Consider the following 24,060-nt stretch of genomic DNA (forward strand, 5'->3'; position numbering starts at 1 on the left):
TGTGGGCATAAATTAACTCTGGGGTACTCAATGCATAGTTTCCCTTGGAGCAGCCTCATTTCCTCTGCAATATATCTTCCATTTCTAGACAGAGAGAATGGTGCCTTATTCTTTTCTTACTTCCTTTGGGTGATTAGCTTTTATCTCACCCTTAGGATAGTCAAATGTAGCAGTGCTTCCATCTCTGCTTCCCATTTCCCTTATCTTTCTCCCCAGTTTCCTTCCTGCTTCCATCTAGCCCAAATCTTCAACTTTCCCTTGAATTTCCTATTCTAGGCTCAGCTTACAGCATCTCTTATATTTCTCTTACTACTATAGTTTTGGCAGCTTCTATAACAGTCATTCTGGTACCACCTTGCTCTCACTACTCTTTAAATGGCTTATGACAAATCTCATTGTCTATACTTAAAACTAATGACAAAATTAAATTAAAAAAAAATCTCATTGTCCATTTTGTCTTCTTCCCAGTATGCCACTGAGAAGGTTCAACTGGGAGTGGGTGTGATCAGATGTTATTATGTTTGTTTGTCAAGGATCAGAAAGTTGAGTGGCTTGCTTAAAGTTTATAGCTAAGTCAGGGTCAGAGGTAGAACATCTGTCTCCTAATCTCAGTTCCATGGTTCAGTTAACAACCACTGTATGGCTTATTCTTTGCTACTATACCCTCAGGAAGTGATGGCTGACCTTGAACTTCTGTGCATTTATTTGCTTTGCAACACATACCTTTCTGGAATATTCCTGACAATAGTCCCAGAGGACTGAGACCTGAGCTAGGCCAAAGTGGGGTGGTTAGGACTAACTGTCTTACTGATTCATGCTGGCATTGACTGAGGCTTGGTATTACCTCAAACAATTCTCTTCTTCCTGAAAAAGAGCCAAACGGCATAAGAAGGAGGTGGCTGTTTATTATAACCATTGGGTCTTAGCCAGGTGCCTTTGGAGTTCTGGAATCAGAGACAGGCTTAGCACCAGACTATATTCCAAGGGTTGTCAACATGTAAAATGATAGACTAGAGTGCTGACCCCATCCTTGGGTACAGAGAAGTGCTGATTGTTGGATTGTATTATTAATTAGAGGCGCAGAATGGTGGAACTGTGAGTGATAGCCAACCCTGGTAAAAGAATGGGCTTGTCCAGTACCATCACCTGAGAATGCCCTTGGTTATTCACTTGTGAGTATATGAACAAGGTGTGTGTGTGTGTGTGTGCGCGCGTGTGCGTGTGTGTGTGTCTGTGTTGTGGAGGGTAGGAGAGCTAGAGTAGTTCTAGCTATGGCAACACTTTCCCTCTCACCCCCACCTTCAATTAAATTCAACTGCTCTATCACAACCACAATGCCCTGGAGCATCATGATCCCCTCAGTTCTAGCACATGAACCTTCTGGGAGGCCTTGAACAATTAAATTTCCCACTGAAACTATAATTCCACTTCCCATCCTGACTGCTTTGAAGAGAATATGTTTGTAATAAATCTATTTTTTTTTCATTTTCTCTCATTAAACTTTCAAAACAAACTGTATTTATGTGTGAAACTGGAAAAAACATTTCACCTCAAGTGAAAACTTGAGCATCTTAAGACAAAAACACTGAGAAAAACGCCTCATGTCTGCATAGAATATTGGCCTTTGCAAAATTCAGTGTACTCCTTTCTAACCTTTGCTGTCAAGGGGAACTCATTGTGGGTGGAATAACTTGGAATCAGCATCAAGATGAAGAGAGCTTGTCCAGGAAGGTAGGGTGGAATAGTCAACTATTCTGGATTCTCTACCTATTCAACAGAATTACTTATGTAAATATCAATGGGATCTTTACCTGGACCAAAGCAAGGCCCAAGAATGCATTAGGTTTGCAATTTCAGATGCTTTATTATCTAAAGTCAAAAGAGAAGATACAAAAGCTGTTTTATTTACCGAGCCAGAGCACAAGGCCCATGGAAAGTTTCAGCCCTTTTTGCTAAGCTGTCAGATGTTCAAGGCAGTTGGCCAGATGGCTGTGTTTTACAATCCAGATTAACATTTTCGAGGCTGTTGAATAATGTAGATCCTTTTTAGTGGAGTGACCTTCTCCAGAGCAGGTCTGGGTTTTTGATGTGCCATGTGCACTATTGCTGGAAATTTATAGTTGAGCTAAATGTGAGAAGGAAATAAAAACAAAAAAAGCATATTGAATCTTTTTGGTTATGAAGTATTGAAGTAGTAGAAACCAGTACAGTTGTTCGGGAGAATTTCACAACTTTGTTGACTTCTTTGATAATATCTTTTTTTTTTCTCATGCCACTTCTAGCTCTAGACCCATGTGTATATGCATTAACCTAGGTTTTCCCACATTAGTATGTCTCTAACTTGTAAAATTATAAATTATATCACATGAAAATAATATACATAATGTATATATGCGTTTATATCTATGTTTTGAAGTGACATCCCCCTCCACCCCTTGAAGTGACATTTTTAAAGGTAGAAATGGTTAATTATTTATGTATCAGCCCTCTAATATTAGCAATTATTCTCTCACCAGTATACACATATGGATCACTATATTCTAAGAAGGCTATGGGAACATTGGAAAAGGTCCTGAGGGGGAAGAACTCCTGGATTGTCAAAAGATCAGGAATAAAGAACCTCTGAGAGAAGAAAGAGTTAGTATTATTTATTAGGTTGAAATGTGTGAAATTGCTATTTTTATAGGTAAAAAATATGGGCCATTTCATGTAGTTTAGCCTAAGTAGCCTTGTGAGGAAAAGGCTGAGGAAAGACTTACTAGCTTCAGGTACTGAAAGTTCTCATTAGTCATCTCCACAGAAGACATGTAGGAGGAAACAGGCTTAAATAGATTGAAATTAACACAGACTCAGACTATTTGACAATGAGAAGAATTTCATATCGAACTAAGAGAACTTATGGAATTTACATTAAGAATAGCTTTTTAAGAAATGCCCAGTACTGTAATCACATCAGACATAATTTTCCTAGGAGGAGAATTTGGATCCAGTGGCCTTTTGGATCCATTCCCATTCTTGGTTTTCAAGCCTATCAATACAAACATAAAGGTACCAAAGATTCTTTCCTTAGCAAGCAAGGAAGGAATGCCTCAGCTCACTAGGAATTTAACTTATCACTATTGAACTTAGATGCCCTTGCCTTGACACTCCAATTAAATAAAAGGGAAGATAAACTGTTCATGACCCCAAGCACTACATTGTTTATGGTTTATTTGGTCTCTTCTAAGCCAGGGAAAACATATGTGCCTTATACTTCTTCTCAAATGTCCCCGAGCTCTAGGCACACAGCATTCCCTTTCATGTGAAACTTGACTCCAGAGACTCCTTTCTTCTCATTCTTAAAAAATTAAACACACTGGAAGAATATACACTGAGGTGTTGAAAATGGTTATTTCTGAGGAGCAGAATTACAGCCAATTCCTAGTCTTTTCCTTTATTTTTTCTATCAGTATTTTTCTAAAATTTTTCTTTTCCAACAAGTAAAGGGTTATACAATAATTCAACCCAAGGATGGTCTGTTCTGGCATTCTAGCAGAAAGGAAGAAACATAATTGTGGTACTGTTCATAAAAGTTGCTTTAGAACTAAAAAAAAAAGCTGGAGATTTTTTTTGTCAGATCAATTATCATCAGGCCACATGACATAAATGTTATAGTGTAGTAAGGGCAGTGTTTTGTTTTGTTTTGTTTTGTTTTGTTTTGTTTTTCTTTTAACATTAGAACCAGAAGGAGACCTAAGAGGTCACTGACTTCAGTAGTTTTCTTCCAGACTGGATGTCTTTAGTGTCAACTAAAACAGATGGACTATTTCATGTTAGCTCTATATCACATCGAAGAGATTACAGGTAGGAAGAACAACCTGGCAAGTTACTTAAAGTCCAAAGCAAGGTAAAGGGGGTGGTGGTGGGGGGGTGGGGTGAGAAAGGAAACAAGTAATTCCAATATAACAGAAGTCTGGGCAATTAGTCAAGGTAAGATAGGGCAAGATGGCAAGTTGAGACTGAAGAGAGAAAGCCGCAGCATTAATTGTTCTTAAGGCATGAGAGTGATGATGGGTGGGGGTGGGAAAGGAAAGGGGAAACGAGAACAGTGTGTTTGAACACACTTATTACTGAATGTGGCACTAATTCGTTATTTGATTATCTCCAGGTTTATATACACAATTTAGGTGCTACATTTTTTGATCATTTAAAAGTTGTTGGTAAAAGACACCTAACATAGAATTTACCATTTCAACCATTTAAAGTGTATAGTTTAGTAACACTAAATACATTTACATGGTTGTGCAACCATCGCTACCACCCATCTACATAACTTTTTCATTACCAAGCTGAAACTGTATAGCCGTTAAACCAGGGGTCCCCAACCCCTGGGCTGCGGAATGGTACTGGTCCATGGCCTGTTAAGGAACCGGGAGGTACAGCAGGAGGTGAATGGCAGGCAAGTGAGCAAAGCTTCATTTGTATTTGTAGCTGCTCCCCATCACCACCTCAGCTCCACCTGAGATCATCAGGCATTAGATCCTCATAGGAGCACCCGTCCCTAATGCCAAAAAGGTTTGGGGACCGCTGCTAAACAATAAGTCCTCATTTTCTCCTCCCCCAGCCTCTAACAACCACCATTCTACCTTTTGTCTTGATGAGTTTGACTACTCTAGATATCTCATATAAGTAAAATCATTTGCCCTTTTATGTCTTCTGGCTTATTTTATTTAGCGCGATGTCTTCAGTTTATTCATGTTGCTGAATCTGTCTGTATTGCCTTCCTTTTTAAGGCTGAATAATATTCTATTGTATGTGTACATACCACATTTCATTTATCATATGTCAGCGAACATTCGGGTTGCTTTTACCTCTTGATTATTATGAATAATGCTCCCGTGAACACCGGTGTACAAATATCTGTTCAAGTTCCTGCTTTCAATTATTTTGGGCATATACCCAGAAATGGATTGCTCGATCATATGGTAAGTCTATGTTTAATTTTTTGAGGAACTGCCATATTGTTTTTCATAGTGGCTGCATCATTTTACATTCTCACCAGTAATGCACAAGGGTTTAAGGTTACATTTTAACTAAATGCATTTAACTGAGGTTCTAAAAACTCTACTCCACTGCTTCTCAGGAGGGAAATGCAAAGATCAACAGGAATGGGAGACTGCCTCTGGGGGCTGTTGGCCATCTGTAACTGGTTTGAGAAAGTTAGGAGAGAAATAGAAAACTAACAGGATTGAGAAGAAAGTGGAAATAATTCTGGCAAAGATAATAGCTTTAGAGAAACTGCCCATAATTAAATTACAGATGCACAGGATTTTGGTGGAAGGCAGGGGGCAGTAAGAGAGTTTTATAGCAACTCTTGAATATACATACAACAAGAGAGTCAAGTTCTCTTTCTCATATTCCCACCTCCTCAATCAGGAACATCCTAATATAGAAAGACTTGGGTGGAGTAGGGGTGAGGGTGGGGTGTTGTGGAGTCTATAGAGAGTCTTCCATTAGAATTGATGAAACTATAAATAAAACAGTCAACCCCTTAAATGCCCAATTCTTTGTTGTATATATTGTATCAGTGTAAATAGGAAGATTTTATTTTCGAGTCTGAACTAGAAATAAGTAACCAACTTATAACCAACAATCAACTGCGCTTTAGTCTGACATCTTAACTTTGGGGAAGCTTTGGATTTTTAATTTGGATTTTTAATCATTCATCTTTTTAAATGATAAGGTTTATAGAATGAAAGATGTTTCCTGTCTGACTCATTAGGGTACGAAAATCTAGGGTAAGAGAACCCCACAAGACAAGGAACTCAAGGCCAGCATACACGTAAGGATTCTGCCCTGTTGTGGCTCTATCACATAAAGGCAATATATTGAACCTGAAAAGCAGATCAGTAGAAACTACCCCAGTGAGAATTTACCTTCATCTTGGGTAGCTGTGACCTCAGAACCTATAGTTTTCATTTTAGAGAAAAAGCAAAAGTATGTTAAAAGTCTTTATGATCGGAGCTATGAAAGAAATTCTAGACGCAGGAAAATCAGTGGCAGGTTTTGTTTTAGAGCCTGGAGTTAGGCAGCGTTGCATACAGGCAGCTTTTTCATTCATCTTTCCAGGGTGTTAACTTCCAACTAAACACTGGCACTTAAATTTCCACACCCAGCTAAGCAAAGTGCTTAAAACAAAACATTGGGCTTGAGTCAAGGAAATTCAAGGATACTCCTATGGCGATGTTAATCTCCAGAACAAGAGAAACCTTTTTAGATTTGCAGATGCCTTTGATAGTTTCCTCTCCCCCAGGATCCCATTTCACATTCATCTCACTAACTTTGGCAGGGGTGAGGCAACTGGCAACTTGAAAAGTGGCCCCAACTTTGACTAGGCTTCAACTTTCCACCCGCCTCCCCACCATAACCCAACCCTGTTACTAATGTTTTAACTGGGTACTTTCATGTTCTGGAGAAGCGTCACAACTACTGCCAAATATAACTTCCACAACCATCCAGGGAATTAATACATTTGGCAGTATCATTCTCACTCCCTGCCTTAAAAAAAAAAAAAAAAAAAGTAAATGAGCAACCACAAATCTCAGAGGAGCCACATGACTTCTAAATGGTCAAACTCTAAGGAGTAGGTAAAATTTGGTCTAAGACCAGGTCTCCCAGATTTTTAGCCTGGAGAACTTTCAAGTTTACATAACTCCTTTTCTGCAAGGAATACCATGTCATGCGGCTTGTCGCTGGGCAACACGAATTCTCTCACTATTCAGGGCTGGAAGAGATGGGAAGGGCTGGGTGGTAGGGAAGGAAAGAGAAAGGTATTGGGGAAGAGAGGTCTTTGTGCAGGAAGCAGTGGGGAAAATAGTGGGAAGGGAAATTTTAAGCTGCTTCCCACTTAGATTTGTACAATTCCAACCTTTTGAGGATTTTCATTCTCCCAAATCTTCAACTCTAGGTTGTTGGTTTTAAAGTAGAGTATCCAGAGATAATAGCATATGGATAGAAATTTCCTGCCGTGACTGAATGGTTGTTGAGATGATATAAAAAGGATCGTACCCTCATTGACTTCGACTGTAAGTTCTTAAATTGGTATGAGAATAAACATGGGTTCCTGGAACTAGGCATAATTCTAGCTGAAGGCATGAATGAATGTTAGTAAATGCAGAGAATATGATCCTCATTTCTGCTATTGTATTTCTTGTGACCAATTGTATATTGTTAGATCTTCATGACAATACGTTCTGTGGTGGGAGGTAAATCACTGTATTGCAGGTGAAAATTTATCAGCAGATATACCTTTTATATCTCTTAATTTTTTGTATGAGGCTTTAAAGCTTAATGTATTTTTTTATTTAAGAAAATTAAGGTATAATTTATCTACGGAAAAATATACCCTTATACAAGTGCATGCAGTTTATGACCAACGCCACAATCAAGACATAGAGCCACTCATTCCATCAACCCCCAAATTTCCTCCCGTCACTTTGTGGTCAGCTCTTCCACCCACATCAGCTCCTGACAACCACTGACAGCAGCAGATAAATTTTTTAAAAGGCACTGTTCTTTCCATTCCAGGTTGACCTTTATTATGAAATCTGATTACACTTTAGGTTGAATTATGGATTCAGAGAGGATTTTTCTTAGCTATAAGAAAACATGTGGATCCCATCAACTTCCATATTCAAGATAGTCACTCATGACAATCATGTGACTTGGTTTTCTGGCCCCTTATCCTTTGCCTGGGGTTCCAAATGATGCCCTGTGGCATATTTGCCTGGGAAAAAAAGCTAACACTTACTGAGGGCTAACTGTGTCTGGCTCTGGGCTAAGTATTTTGCATATGATATAAAATTTCACTTGTGACCACTTCACAACATATCTGTGAAGTGGATACTATTAATTATATTCACATTTACAGATGAGGAAACAGAGGCACAGAAAAATGAAGAAAACTGCCCAAGGACACACACACAGCTAGAGAGTGACAGAGCCAGCATAAGACCCAAGCACCTGATGTCTGACGTAAGAACCTGTTTTAGCCAGTATTCTGTGCAGGCTGAGCAACAGTCCTACTACAGCAAACACTGAACTGTTACTTTTTAAATAGGTATAGTTGCTGTCAAAAATATTTCTAACAGCAAACCATCTCAATGTTTTCTTATGGTTTCCAAATACAATTTATTATCGTTGTTGTCATTTGATTCTTTTTATCATTAAAATAAAGAGGTGATATTTTTAACTAAAAGGGAAAGAACCCCTTTATGACATAGATATATACACATATGTCTATAAAAAATAGTATATACTCCTGCATCATACCTAATGCACAGTATAATCAACCTTTATTGACCTCTCTCTTTAAATGTTTTGTTTTGAGTGAACATATATTCTAGAGGAATGAACTATCCAATTCCACTTACTACTGTGGCATTCTCTTGCCCCTGAGGAAGAGGTGTTCAGTGGGCAAGAGAACATGAGATGCAGAGCGGGCAGCTTGTGTTGCCATTGCAGGGCATCGTCCACCTCTGCCCTTCTTGTAAAGTCAGCAAGGCAAAGAATCACTTATGGCCTCACTTCAAGGCTGTTTGAAAGGAGAACCAAGACCCCTACATTAAAAGGCTCTGTAGCTGTGTCCTACAATCAAGATTTTGCCTTGTACTATCTGCCTTGTAACATACTGTGGTCTTCAGACATACCAAAGCTAACTAACCAGAACAGAGAGTGCAAACAGGTTACTCAGTGCCAGGCACTGTTCTAAGAGCTTCCCGGGTATAAACTCATTTATTCCACACAACATCCCTGTGAAATATATTCTCTTCCTTATCTCAATATTACAAGTGATGAATCTGAGGCACAGAATAAGTAACTTATTCAAGGTCATACAGATAGTAAGTGGAGGAGCCAATGCCAAAGGGGGCCACAGAGGTCTAGCGGCACAGTTTCTGATCTAACCTTTTTCAAATCCCCAATTTTGGTAGTAACAGCAAGTCTCCCCTTCAATAAATGTGGAGATGGCAAAAAGTGTGGTTCTTCATTGCCTTCAATGCAATGTATCTGCCCCTTAGAAGTAAAGTAAGGACCCTCACTCAGCTCACCTACAAAATTTTAAAACAAACTCATGGATCTAAAACCAAACCACTTTCTCTCTGGTAAAAATCTTCCGAGTTTCCTGACCTACTTAGGAGAAATTCAAGATATAGAAATAAAAATAGCCATGGTCAACTGCCTTTATAAACAGGCTTTATTGGCTAAACCCAGCCAGTATCCAGCCTTCCTCCAGTCCTAAACTGTGCAAACCTCCACCACCCACCTTTGCCTCAAATAAAATATTTCCTTTCGGGAATGCAGTAGTGGGGAGGAAGGTTAAAAACTGTGGAATTCCTAATACATAGGCTGCCTTTTTATAAAAACATGCCAGTGTTTCCGAGAAATATTTGGGTTGGCAAAGTAAAGTTCTGCCAATCTGATGTCAGGATTCTTGCTGTATTTTCTATCTTATTTTTGAGATGATTTATTAAACATACACTAGGAATTTGGGAGAAACAGCTTTTCTCACCGAGGCCTCTTTGTGTTCCTCGGACTGAAAGCAGATTCTTTCACAAAGACATCCAACCTCTGAGCTGGAGAAAACCCAGTGGTCATCGACTTGTTCCCTTACGCAGCCTGATCAGGGGGTAAACACTGAATGGGTGCATCGCATGATGCGCCTCACCCACGGCTCACCTTCTCCAGTGTGTCATTCAGGGCATCCATCGTCTGTATTTTGGCGACATTTGCAATGGCACTGCAAAGATGAAAAGAGACTTCACGTAGAACCTGAAAACTTTCCCACTGAAGAGGCTAAATGATTTATACACAGGGCGGTCTCCTTGGCTTTTAAGCTTTCACTCCGCTGGGCTACACCGAAGGGAAAAATTCCTGTGTCCGTGTGCCCACGTGCTACAACAAGTTTTGTAGGCCAAGTTCTCGTTACTATTGCTTTTTAACTTTTCACTGAAGCATAGCACATATTCAGAAAAGTACACATATTAGTGTGTAGCTTGGTGAATATTCATAAACTTAAAACACTTGTCTAACCAGCTGCCCCTAAGGAGAACCACTATTCTGACTTAAAGTCCCATAGATTAGTTTTGACTGTTTTGAACTTCAGAACATGAATCATGCAGCATGTGTTCGGCTTCTTTTCTCAGGCCAAGTTATTTTGTAGGAGGGTTTCAATGAGGGCTGAGCCTACAGTATTAATTCCTTGAAGGAAACTCTGCACTTGGCATATTTCTTTTTCTGGATGGTTTGTGTTAGTTGGTAGAAGTTATTAGGAAATGGACATCGATTGATGATGCCCAGAAATCTATTTTCTAGGATATATTTTTCAAAAGCTATTCTTCAGGAAGGTGTAAGGAGAGATATTTGTCCCTGACGATGAAGCACTCATATTCTGTGCAAACACTCAAGAAGCAGAAGCAAGCAGCAGAGGTGAATTTACGTTGGAGCCAATGAAGCTTCAGCTTTACGGCCTTTTACTGCACAGTCTCCTTCCGAAGCCTCGTGAGGGGACTCACCATTTCACATTTGTAATTTTTAACCATTTTTCTTTAAAATGGCTTCCACATTCTATAAGCTTCATATCCCATCTGCTTATATCTATCCTTGGTAAATAGGGCAAGAGAGAGAAAGAAACAAATTTCTTGCTGTTAAGTTTTGTAGTAGTTCATTTTCTTTTAACGACTATTAAAAAACAACTGAGTTTTTCAAAAAGAGGGTTCCAATCACCATTTTGTTACTCTCTAGGCAACTCCCCTTCCTGCACTGTTAAAATTAATAGTAAGTCTCCATTGTTTGAGGTGCAGAGAAACGTGACTTGTCCACTGGCTGCCAACTAGAAGGTCATTTCCAAGATAGGACTCTTTAGTTTCTGAGCCCCTGGCCCAAGCATGTTAAAAGTGTCAATAAATAGGGTGTAGGCTTGAGATAGGTTTTACTAACAGAATAGACTTTCAAAATTAACCGACTTGCACTTCAACAACAGTCTGATATAATTTACAGAGTACTTTCTCTATTCTAGGAACTGTCCTAGATTCTGAGTCAGAAGAGAAATAATATGTGACCCCCCACCCCACTTTTGAGAACCCCTCCACCCCGCAAATTTGCTTTCATATATGATGGTTATGTTCTGGTATCAGAAGAAAGAAAAACTTACTGCTAATGGGGCCAATGAGTATTTTAAAGGAGAAAAGGTCTTCAAAAAATTTCCTTCACAGAAATCAGAAAGAAAACTTTAAAAGTGATCTCAAACTATTTTATATGAAAAAGCCAGAGAAATTCCAGTCTAGTCTCTCCGAATTCCCTTTCTGAGACTTTTACCATTTTAATTCTTAAAGAAGTACCTTGAGCATCCTCTAATTGACAACTTTTGAAACATTCATCAACTCATCCAAGGAAACCATCTTGAAATTAACAGTGTCCGCAGCGCCCCTCATTACACTACTTGGAGGAGACAGTTCTGCACATGTATTTCTTTTTGAACGCACTCGTTTTCCTTAACTAAGGCATCGATCAAGTGGTTGAGCCATTTGCGTATCTAATCCAGCCCACAGCTCTCAGCTTAGCTCTGGGAATAGTGCATTGTGTCAAGGTTGTGGTGGAAGGAACAGGGAAGAGATAGCTTCAGTACATATAAGCCTTCCGGCTATGCCAAATATAGTGGCCATTAGTAGTTTGTAAATAATTGAGTGGTGAATTTAAAACAACAAAAAAAGCATTTATTTTTAATTTAGGAGATTTGCTTCAGCAGAAAGCATATTATGAAAACAGGGCAGCCTAGGGACAATATTTTAAAGGCTAATGTGAAAATAGGATAAAGGGACCTGCTTCGGGTTTGAATGCATTTTAGGATCCAGTCTTTTAAGTACAAGACAGCTGGGCTGGACTCAGAGAGTAGGAGGATGGGTGGGGTTAGTGATGGGCGCCTAGAAAGGGTCCTCTAGAAGGTAGCCACCTTTCATTTGAGTGTGCCTTTCACCTCTAGCCCATATTACCAGAGAGCTTGACTCCCACCCCACCTTGGTGGCTGCCTCTAAGCCTGCTTAGCAAAGGCCTTCAGGGGCCTTGGTTTGTCCTAAAATACTGGGAGACCTCTGACTTCTGGAGGAGGTGATGGAGAAGAAAGTAAGCAGTCTCTTACCTTGTTTTCTCCAATCCTGTTTTTTTTGCATGTCTCTCCAAGACACCAATTTCTTGTTTTTTGGAAATACGCATTCCTCCAGCTTTTACTAGAAATAAAAAAGCATCAACACAGGAGTCATGGTAGAACAGCAAGAGAAAGATTGCTTTGTTATCTTAAGTATGAATTTAGATTTGAAAAGAATTTTGGAATTTACTTAAAGATATAAACTTTTATTTAAAACAATACAATAAAAAAGCTACCCCAAAACCTCATAAAAAAAGAAAAAAATGTTTCGTGCAAACAAGGTGGGGAGGAGGAGGAGCTCTGAAGTCTGCTTGTTTATGTCCAGAGAGGTGGAACTGAGGTTAAAAAGGCAGCAAGTTACAGCTTCGAGTTGGGCAGGAGAATAACAACACACTCCCTTAGGCATTTTACTGAAAAACATTTTTTCTTGTTATCAAACCAATTACATTCTTCATGATAGCAACCAACAATTACAATGTGACCGACCCTCCTATTTTCCCACAAGATTAAAGTTTGTGCAAGGCTTGCATTTTTTTCTTTTTTCAACTAAAGCTTTTAAAAGCCCGATTCTGAGAATGAGCCAAAAGTCAGGGCATGCGGTGATAACAAGCATTTAATTCAACAGAGATGCTTCTGATCCCACCGGATACCCATCTTTCATCCCAGACCCCAAACCTCCAATGTTGGCCAAGCTCAGATATTGTAATGAGTAATTAAACTGCATTAATAATCCTGCCATTCAAGAGATCAATTAGTGTTCATTAGGCTACAGATGACCTAACAGGCATTCGAGTGTTTAACAATGTCAGATGAAATCAGCTTTGGAAAAGAAACAACCCATTTCAGACTGCAAGTCAAAGCAAATATTTTTTTCTTTTCCCAGGAAATTTGCACATCTAAAAACTGACAAGCTCAAATGAGAAAAAACCAAATGGACATTGATTTGTTTGAACCCGTTAATTCTTTTTATGGGAATGTCAAATGGGCAATTTTCTAAAACTAGATTCAATAAAGTAAAAAAAATAAGAAAAACCTGTTCGATTTCTCCATGCCTTTGTGAATTGACTTTGTCATTGTTCTTTTAAAATTCTTTATTTGTTTGATTATAACACATGCATAAAGCACACAATTCCAAAAGCATGAAAAGGTCTACAATCTCTTCATTATTTACCATTATTTGCCAGCCCTTTGGTTCATCTCCCTAGATTATGCTAATGATACAAGTTTCCTATGTATTCACCTACAGATATGTATGTATACCTACACATTCTTTTTTTTTAAATAGCAGCATAAGATACACATTGTTCTTTGTCTTGTTTGTTTATATTTTTCATTCAACCATATATTTTGGAGCAAGTTCTATTTCAATACTTATATAGAAATGCGTCTTTCTAACATCTTTAAAATTTCATTATGTGAACATTCTGTGTTTACTTAACCAATTCCCAAATGTTTAGACATTGCAGATGTGTCTAATCCATTGCCATTACAAACAATGCTACAGTGAATATCTTTTTATATATGTAATTTTGCACAAGTTCAAGTATATCCAAGGGATAAATTCCTAGAAGTGATCTTGTTAGTTCTTAAGAATATGTACATTTGGAATTTTGTTAACTCTTGCCAAATTGCCCTTCACAGAGTTTGCACCAGTTTACAATCTCATCAGTAACAATGACAACGTTTGTTTCCCCATATCCCTTGCAACAATGTGAGCTAGAAAATGTTTGGTTTTGTCAACTAATAAGATTTTTTAAAAGGCATCTCATTGTTTTAATTTAAATTTCTTATATTTTATTAAAGTTTGAGCTGTTTCTGTGTTTTGGAAGCCATTTGTATTTTCTTTTTATAAACTGTTAAAATTCTCTTTTTTTTTCTAGTAGATTGCTAGTCTTTTTCTTATCTTTTTTTTTGTTGATTCATACTTCTTTATCTATGAGATGCATCACAAATAAAAAGTATATTTTACCAGTTACTGCCTTTTTTGTCAATGTTTTTGCCATCAGAAATTTGCTGCATTTGTCAATCTTTTATGGGTTTTATATCACTAAGGAATTCCCCACTCTGATGTTTTATAAACATTATTCCATATTTTCTTCTAAAACTTTTATGGTTTCATTTTGTACAGTCAAGCTTTGACCATATATTTAAACCCTTGACCCTTCTAGATGTATTTTGTGTAAGTCAAATAGAAGCATGCTAGATATTTTTAGATTATCCCAATAATATTGAAAAACATCTTTTGTCTATTAATTTGAAATGCCATCTTTATCATATACTAAGTAAATTTTATATGGGTGTGTGTATGTATATTACAGTGTATGAGTGTGTGTGTGTGTGTATTTATGGCTACTTCTGGACTTCTGTTTCATTAATCTGTCTATCCATATGGCATTACAATTCTATTTAAATTAGTATAGCAATATATTTTAATATCTGACAGTCCTCCTTTGTTACATTTCCTTTGCAGAATTTTACTAGCTATACTTATTTATTTTCCCATATGAACTTTAGAATCAGCTTGTTAATTTCCTATAAAAATATTGTTGATATTATTTTTAATGATCTTTCTTTCTATTTATAGATTCTTTTTAAAGGGAAAATTTGTATCTTTATATTCCTGGTAGCTTGCTATGGAAGAACATGGTATGTTTTTCCATTGTTCATATATTCTTTTGAGTCCCTCAGTAACTTGTTTACATAAATCTCACACATTTATTTTTATATTTAGTCCCTAAGCATTTTATTTTTCTTTTTGCTGTAGCTATTGTAAACAGGGATTTAGTCTTCCATTATAACTCTAACAGAAATGAAATTATGTGCAAACATCTTCCGAATGGCCATGGAATACATAGGTGAAATACCCTGTGTGAGGGGTAGTGGTGTTCACAGCACTGTTATCTCTTCTATCAACAGGAATCCATTAGGAGACCTAGGGCTTGGGCCTTTCATATCCTTTCCAACAGTATTTTTCATTCTTCTTCTGACAAGTGCTTTCAAAATAGGGTATGTTGAATTATTTTCTTTTTAGTGCTCATTTGTTTTTCCTGATGTTATCGTTTCTATACATTTTCTTACATTTGGACTGACTATTATCACCACCTATAGAAACAAATAGTTATTGTTAAAATAAACAATAATTAAAAAATGAGAAGACCTTTGGAATGCTGAGTTCTATGCCATTCATTTGAAAGGACACTGACAATCAGAGAATGTCCAGAGGCAAGTGGCCAGAGTGGAGAAGGGAGTTGTGTCACATGAGGACCTAGGGAATCTGGAAAGATCAGTTCTGAAGAAGAAAAAACTCAAGCGAGCTTAGGGTGCCATTTTCAAAGATCTGAGGGGCTGTCATGTGGGAGGAAAAATTATTTCTTGCTGAGGAAATTTTATATAGGGCCAAAGAACTCTATCCCTCCTGAACTCTGTGACCTTGAACAAGATACTTAAACTCCTCTGAGTTTAAGGCTCAGTTTCAAGGCTCAGTTTCTGTACCCTCCAAAAGGAATACTACTGATTGTTCAGGTTTTTCTAGAGAATAGAGGTGACATAAGAACCTGGTACATGATAGGCACTTAATAATTTGTAGTTATTATTATTTACATTTATTTCATGTTTTTCCAAAGGAGACAATGAAGACAAAAGAATGGAAATTCCAAAAAGGCAGAGTCTAGCTACATATAACAGTTTTGTGTTGTTTTTCAAAGTGAAGTAGACTGCCTACTACATTAGTATGCCCTTTGTCCTTCAGTGTGTTGAAGAAAAGAAGTCTACCTGCCATGAATATCTTAGGAGGATTTTGGTGAATTTGGTAGAAATTGAATTAGATGATCTTTATTATAGAGTCTTTACTATGATTGGAATTTGTCCCATCTACTTGCAAAAAAAAAAACCTATCACTTCCCTCCCTTTCAAAAGAACATAAGTCACTTAACAGAGAAACAAATGCCAAAAGGAATGTAAAAAGAATGCAAACCAGGGAGGTGCTCATTCTTAAGAATAAAATATTTGAGGAGAAATTTGAAATCCTCCCAGAAGATTCCTACTTGTATTCAGGAGTCTTTAAATCCTCTTTATACTGGTATAGGGCCCAGGGCTTTAATTGAGTGATTTAGAAAACAAATGAACCACACCTTGGTAATCTCACTTGGTCAGCCACTGCAGTAGAAAACAGCAGATGATAATCTCATATCATAATAGATACACTGAGATATAGATTAAGGCTCTCATTATGTTGGGGTGACTAAACCAGATGGAACCAGTTTGTGGGAGGGTCATCTTCAAAGCTCTGGTGATAACCGCTCACACTGGCCTCTTGGGATCTAAATAAACCATTGTAAATAAATATTTACAACTCAATACAACCAGGTTCTTGCCCTTTTTGCTTATTCCAGATAGGTCTGAATCATGGGACCTCTTCAGAGTCTCACTGTAACTAAATTAGTTCATCTATATTTGTAATCATTTATGTAATTGCTTAGGACTATATTGCTTTTTGAATCTTTGCAGAAGTATCAACTAGAATTGGACAAAGTGAAATATAAACTGATTTAACATTTTAACAGGCCTTTGAATACAAATACATAAGTTAAGACTTTAGGTCCTTTCAATAAACAAATGAACTAGATTTTTAAAAATGTAAAACAGAGAGATACTCTTCTGGATAGTTTCATTAGAAAACCTAAACTTATGTGGGGAAAATGAAATTTTGCTTCTCTACCTCTGAGTAAGAGTTATGCCCTCATGGCTTCTTTTGTAGTTTATAACTTCAAAAACACCCTTGAGTTTAGAATGTTATAATTTTCCAGTTTAAGATTTTCCAGACATTTTGCACAGTTTTAGGTGGAGGGTAGTCAAGATAAAGAAACAAAAGCCTACAAGAAAAATTAAGCTTTTTTCTTCACTAATCAGTGGAGAACGTATGAGAAAAAGCTGAACAACACAGAGGTGTGTGTGAACTCTGCCTTGTGGCTTACGACTTCCATTCGAAGATTTTAATTATAGGTTAGATGTTTGCAAAACACTTCCTTTGCATTTACATTTGATTTTTCAGCAAATTTTAAGCTGCCAATCAAGACACCCATCAGAAGAAGGTGGTGAAGTGAGGAGAGAAGGTTTTAGAGTGGAGCACTTTGTCATGGATCCACTTTATTTTCAAAACTCAGCCCCACTGCCCTCTAGATGTGTGGTTTGGGGCAAGTCCCTCAGCCTTGCTGAGTTTCAGTTTGCTCCTCTGTGAAACAAGGATGATGGTACATCATCAGTTTGCGGGGCTGATATCATGTCTAGAAGGCTCTGTGCAGTGCCAGGAGCAAAGTTAGTGTTGAACAAACGGCAGTTCTTGCAGTCATCAAACCCTTGTCCCCTGGATGCTTGGGGTAGCAGGTCTCCCAATCTCTCTCTCGAACCTCACAGATCAAACCCCATAAATTGACTTGAGCAGACTGGAGTTGAGAGAATTAAGCCTTTGCTGGGCTTTTATTTATTTTTAATGATGCTGGCCCTTATGCAGCTATGGTTTCCCCTCCATTTTCTGTATTAGTTTCACACTTGAGGATACACCCCCCAAACTTCCCTCTTTAATGAACCAGAAAACTGATTCTCTCTGGGGATTCAGTGGTGGTCTCTTTGATGGCTCTGATTCATCTGACTTAAACCAAATTTAAAAGTACAGGGAATATTGAAAAACTCATAAATTCCTGCTCTTTCTAGTTCATTACATACTTGGCTTCTTTGGTCACCTTCTACTCACACATTTTTGGCTGTTTACGTAATGGGGTTCTTATAAAACTGAAAGTGAGGCAAACCAGAAAAGCAGAAAATCCGACGGTAAGCTTACGACAGCCCAGGCCAGCTCATGTGTAACGTAGTCTTGTTTCACAGCATAAAATTTACAACTAGGGCTAACAGTGGTACGATATATTGTATTAATATACATGAAAGAAAAAACGCTAAGCACTCCACATGTAGGAGGGAAAGAGTTACAGCTAGATGACTTTCGTGTGGTTCCATTTTAACTATGGTGGGGCAGGCATGAGCGTCTTTTCCACTGCACTTGCGTTTTGTTCTGACTATTTCAATAGTGCCTAATGTAGCCCTCGAACCCCTGATGTCTTCCCACTGGGGAGGAGAATTTCTTCTGACAGCTATGTGGTTCACTAGGCCTGTATTTTACAGGGATTAACATTTATGTGCATAGGTTGTCTCCTTTAGTGATCAAGACAACCTTAGAATATCAGTGGTATTTATTACTCCCTATTTTAGAGATGAGAAAACTGAGGCTCAGAGATGTGACATGAAAGCAGGGTTTAAACCCAGGTCTGTCTGATTTCAAAGGCCATGTCAGACCCTTTTCACTCTATTATAACTGCTTCTCACTTTCAGGGATCTGTATATTGCTTATAAAAAAATCAGGTGAAGATTTAATGGAATTCTGGTGACAAATTATTTTTGTTCCATAAATAAAATTTTGCACCCTAGCAAACAGGTTCAGACTTAAAATAGGTAGCAAGACAAGCTGAAGGATGAGGCTTCTTTGTTCCCTTGCTCTCAGTGGGGAGGCAAAAGTCTGCCTTCATCTCCATTCTAATTATCCCAAACCTCTTATCTGTAGTGTCACAGTTCATAATAATTAATTGTCATGCCAGAAGCATGACATGCTTGATGGAGTCATGGTGTGCTATGTACACAGAGTAATTAGCAATCATTAGTGGTGGGGACAGAAAGTTCCTGGTGGTTTTATTCAAACTTTCATTTGTTTAAGTTTATCTCTGTGTTCTTTGTGCATAAATGCAATTTAGCAAATCACGTTTTAGCTTGACTGTGTTTTGAAGGACTAAGGTGGAAGTAGTGAGAAGAGGGTGGTGTTTTTTTTTTCTTTTATCTTTATGTAATGACTTCTCTTCTAATAATTTGCATATATAGTTCCTGACCATTAGGTAGCATCATTAACATTAAATATAGATAACATTAAATATTGCTAAATCTAGTTACAAATACAAAATGTCAAGAGTCTGCCACAGGAGACCAGGGCATGGTGCCCAGAACTGAAAACTCAGAATTAGTAGCAAAAATTCTGACTCTTTTTAGCTGGGCTGCCGACCAGAAAACCACTGAACCTCTGCGTCAGTTTTTCACGCGTTGCGAAGGTTATATCTGCCATCATGCTCTGCAGTAAAGATGATTGAAATAACCTTGGCTTAGAGGTGCCAAAGAATAATACCAATAAATAAATTTTGTAAGTGGAGAAAGGCAAGAACAAAGCGGTCAAGCTTTCGAGAACTTTCTTAAAGGAAAAAAGAAGGTAGGCAGTTGAGGGAACATACAACCGGCTAAAAAAAGCCTACACACCTCAGTTAATCTACGTGAACATATGGTTAAGTGCAATGAAACTAATTCCCATATTCCAGAGAGGTGAGATAAATAGCATACATTTAAAATAAAGAGAAAGAGAATACTGTGGATGCTTTGCAAAACGCCTTGAGAGTGACCTTTTCCAGTTAGCCTCGTCCAGGGCTTGGGTCCTTATTAAAAAAGTGCTTCTCAGCTTGTTGACAGGCAAACTACATCACTGACAACACTACCCAACCCAAAGCCTGAGGGAGAAAAGACAACTGTTGTTGCTTTCTGGCTTCGAAGTCAGATAATGTACAGGCACCCCGGGGAGACTGAGTCTTAGAGCTCAGACCTCTCTGGGAGGAAGGTTTCCATGGCAGTAAATCACCTTCCAGGTGTAGATGTTGTCACTCCTAACCTACGGCCAGGAAAGAGAGGTCCAACCTCTCGATTTATTCCTTTTCCAAGCACCCAAGCCCTTGCACTCCTCATATATAACTGGTTTTAATTTAACTGGGGCCTGACAAATCCTCAGGTGGCTTTATACACAAGCCTAGAAAAGTCAAAGATATAAGAGGAAATCAGGTTGCATGAAATTAAAAGTAACGATGGGAGGTTGAGAAGCTTTGCTCTGTTGGGGTGCCTCTAGTGAAGGCACAGATGGAAGGAGGGGTGGCAGCAGCAGTGAGGCCCTTGCTATATAAGGAACAGAGGGCAGGTGGGCAGCCTACCTGCGGGAGGATGCCCCCCTTTCAGCGGGGAGGGCAGGACTTGCACTTCACTTGCCATAGTGCGTGCCAGTGCCGATGCTGAAGCTGGTGCTCTGGAGGCTGAGTGCCAGCTGTGGCCGCCCCACTGCACCCTGGCTTTATATGGGCTGGGGGTGGGGCCCCTTAAGGGCATTGCTGAGCAGCAACAGGGCTTGTCACCTAACTCTCTGGGAACCTGCATCTCTTTGGCATGTTTTCTCTCAGAAGAAAAGTTTCTTCTTAGTCTCTTCATTTGAAAAGGCAAGGTAGATGGTTAAGGGAACTCTTATTTTCTTTCCCAGGAAGATGGGGAGAGGATGAAGTTCAGTGGAATTCTTTTTCTTTCCAACTGTTCATCCATCAAGTATATATGCTGAATCTACTATGTGACAAGCTCTTTGTCATATATCGGCACGACAAGGAGAGAAAGACTAGATCTTTGCTTCTAGACATCTGTTGTCTTTCAAAAGAGACCATTATAAAACCAAGCGCTATGCTTTTGTTCTGGTCTTTGCAATTGTAGTATTTATGCTAACAAAATAATTGGAGATGTATATGAAGATATCTGCACAACAATGGTAATCATATATTTCTTCTTTTTTAGTATTAATTGGAATCAACATAAATATCCCAAACTAAAAAGGGAAAAATAATTAAAATATAGCCATGAGAGTACTATGTACATGTTTACAAATCATGCTTTAAAATAATATTTAAAGATGTGAAAAATATTCATGATAAGCTCGTAAAAAGGTAGGCTAGAAACCAATAGATTGCAATTTTGTTAAAAAGTACAAATTTAAGTTTAGGCATTATTGTATCTCCTGTTCTGATCAAAATTTAGCATATGACAGGTACTTAGAAATATCCCTTTGTTCTTTAATACAATTGAAAACTTCTGCTCTTCAAAAAACATTGTTAAAAAAATGAAGACCAGCTGCAAACTGGGAGAAAATATTTGTAGAACATAGTTCTGATAAATACCAGCATCTAGACTATATAAAAAATTCTTACAACTTAATAAAAACCCAATTAAAAAATGAGCAAAGACTTAAACAAAAACTTCACGAAGTAGAGATATTGATAATAAATGAATACATAAAAAGATCCTTTGCATCATTAATATATAGGAAAATGCAAGCTAAAAACATAATGAAATACACTACATATGTATTAGAATGGCTTAACCAAAAGAAAAAAAAAAGGAATATGCAACATGTTGAAGAAGACGTAGAGCAACTGTAACTCTCATACATGGTTGGAGGGAATACAAATTGGTAAATCAACTTTGGAAGTCCGTTTGTCAGTTTTGTATAAAATTAAACATACTTTTACTATATGACTAACAATCTAATTCCTAGGAATTTTCCCAAGAGAAATGAAAACATATGCAAACATAGAATCCCGCATACAAATATTCATAACAGTTCTATTCATAATTGCTTAGAGTTAGAAACAATCCCAAAGTCCATCCGCTGTAGACTGGATAAATAGATTATGGTATATCCATACAATATTAATCAGCAATAAAAAAGAATGAACAGATGCATATGACAGGAGTGAATCTCAAAAGCATTATGCTAAATGAAAGAAGTGAGACTAACAAAGCTACTTACATATAACTCAATATATATGACATTCTTGAAAAGTCAAAACTACAGGAACAGAAATCAGATCAGTGATTGCCAGAGGAGGGGGTGGGGAGGATGGTTTGACTACAAAGAAGCAGGGGACACTTTTTGAGCTGATAGAAATGTTCTGTATCTTGATTGTGGTGGTGATTACATTGACCATACATAGAGCATATGAAAATGGTGGATTTTATTGTATGCAAATTATATCTCAGAATATACCTCATTATACAATAAAAATATCTATTCATCAAGTAAATGAATGAGAATACTCCAAAATGTTAAAAGTGGCTATCTATAGGTGGTAGTATTACCTGTTGATTTTTATTATCTTTCTCAGTTTTTCTGTATTACTTTCTAAATCAATAAAAACTAATAAGACACCAAAAGCAAAGGCAACAAAAGCAAAAATAAACAAGTGGGACTACATCAAACTAAAAATCTCCTGCCTAGCAAAGGGAATCATCTACAAAACGAAAAGGCAACCTACTGAATGGGAGAAAATATTTGCAAATCGTGTATCTGATACAGAGTTAATAGCCAAAATATATATAAAGAACTCATACAACTCAATAGCAAAAAAACAATCCAATTCAAAAATGCACAGGGGCTCTGAAGAGACATATTTTCCAAAGAAGACATACAGATCGCCAACAGGCGAATGAAAAGGTATGCAATGTCACTAACCATCAGAAAAATGTAAATCAAAACCACAACAAGCCATTCCAGTTGGAATGGCTTTAATCAAAAAGGCGAGAAATAACAAGTGTTGGTGAGGATGTGGAGAAAAGGAAACTCTTGTGCACTGTTGGTGAGAATGTAAATTGGTATAGCCACTATGGAAAACAGTACAGAGGTTCCTTAAAAATTTAAAAATAGAACTACCATATGGTCCAGCAATACCACTTCTTGATATTTATCCAAAACAACCCAAAAACACTAACAAGAAAAGATATATACACTCCCCTCATGTTCATTGCAGCATCATTTACAATACCGAAGATATGGAGGCAACCTGGATGTCTATCGATGAACGAATGGATAAAGAAGAGATGGTGCATGTATACAATTGAATATTACTCAGCCATAAAAAAGAATGAAATCTTGCCATCTACAATAGTATGAATGGACCCAGAGGGTATTGTGCTGAGTGGAGTAAGTTGAACAGATAAATACAAATGCCTTACATGTAGAATCTAAAGAACAAAATAAACAAACAAATAAAATAGAAACAAACTTGTAGATACAGAGACCACTTTGATGGTTGCCAGATGAGAAGGGGCTGGGTGAAAAAGGGGAATAGATTAAGCAAATTAGTAGTTACAGAATAGTCATGGGCATGTAAAGCATAGTGTAAAGAATATAGTTAGTAATATTGTAATAACTATGTATGGTGTCAGATGGGTACTAAATTTATTGGGATGATCACTTTGTAAGTTATATAAATGCCTGTCTAATCACCATGTTGTACAGCTGAAATTCATATAATGCTGTATGCCAACTGTAATTGAAATATTTTAAAATTATTATAAAAAAGATCTATTGTGATCATTTTGCAATATAAACAAAAATTAAATCATTATGCTGTGTTCCTGAAACTAATATAATGTTATATGTCGATTATAACTCAATTAAAAAAAAAAGATCAAAACTTTTTTTGGGGAAAAGTATGCTAAAGTGTTATGACCAAAGTAGATAGATACTATGGGAGCAAAGAGAAGGTATCATTCATATCATCTGGCAAATATTTTGTGAATAGCCTTCTCTGCAGAGCCCTGGACCAGGAGCTGGGTTTCAGAGGTGACAAAACCCCATATCACCTTTCAGTGAATATCACAGTCTCATAGAGGACATAGAAGATGAGATGAGAATGCTAAGAGGATTCTTCTCATGGTTGACAAGGTTTATAACAATAGAAATTTCTATGAAGACAAAATGTTGTATATCTGCTTTGAACAATATGGCAGCCACAAGCCACTTGTTATTTTAGCTGGTGCAACTGAGGAACCGAATTTTTAATTAATTTAAGTATAAACAGATACATGTGGTTTGTGGTTACTACATTGGAGGCACATGTCTGTAGCATAAAATCTAGATGTATGATTGTTTACCACCTATACCTGCATGTTGCAGAAGGCAAGGAGGACATTAAAAACAACCACACCTGAAG

General features: G+C 37.6%; 1 protein-coding gene across 1 annotated transcript; it reads right to left on the bottom strand.

Moving 5' to 3' along the window:
* Positions 1 to 1,841: 1,841 nt before the first annotated feature.
* DAPL1 (death associated protein like 1) lies at positions 1,842 to 20,349 on the bottom strand. The gene is made up of 4 exons (XM_011358995.1): positions 20,242 to 20,349; positions 12,173 to 12,260; positions 9,715 to 9,775; positions 1,842 to 2,125 (listed from the first exon to the last, which is right to left on the bottom strand). Exons 1-4 carry the CDS (start codon positions 20,297 to 20,299, stop codon positions 2,009 to 2,011), a joined length of 324 nt encoding a protein of 107 aa, XP_011357297.1. The 5' UTR covers positions 20,300 to 20,349; the 3' UTR covers positions 1,842 to 2,008.
* Between the last annotated feature and the right edge of the window lie 3,711 nt (positions 20,350 to 24,060).

This window comes from Pteropus vampyrus, unplaced genomic scaffold (genome assembly GCF_000151845.1).
Source record: "Pteropus vampyrus isolate Shadow unplaced genomic scaffold, Pvam_2.0 Scaffold2, whole genome shotgun sequence".
Lineage (NCBI taxonomy): Eukaryota > Metazoa > Chordata > Mammalia > Chiroptera > Pteropodidae > Pteropus > Pteropus vampyrus.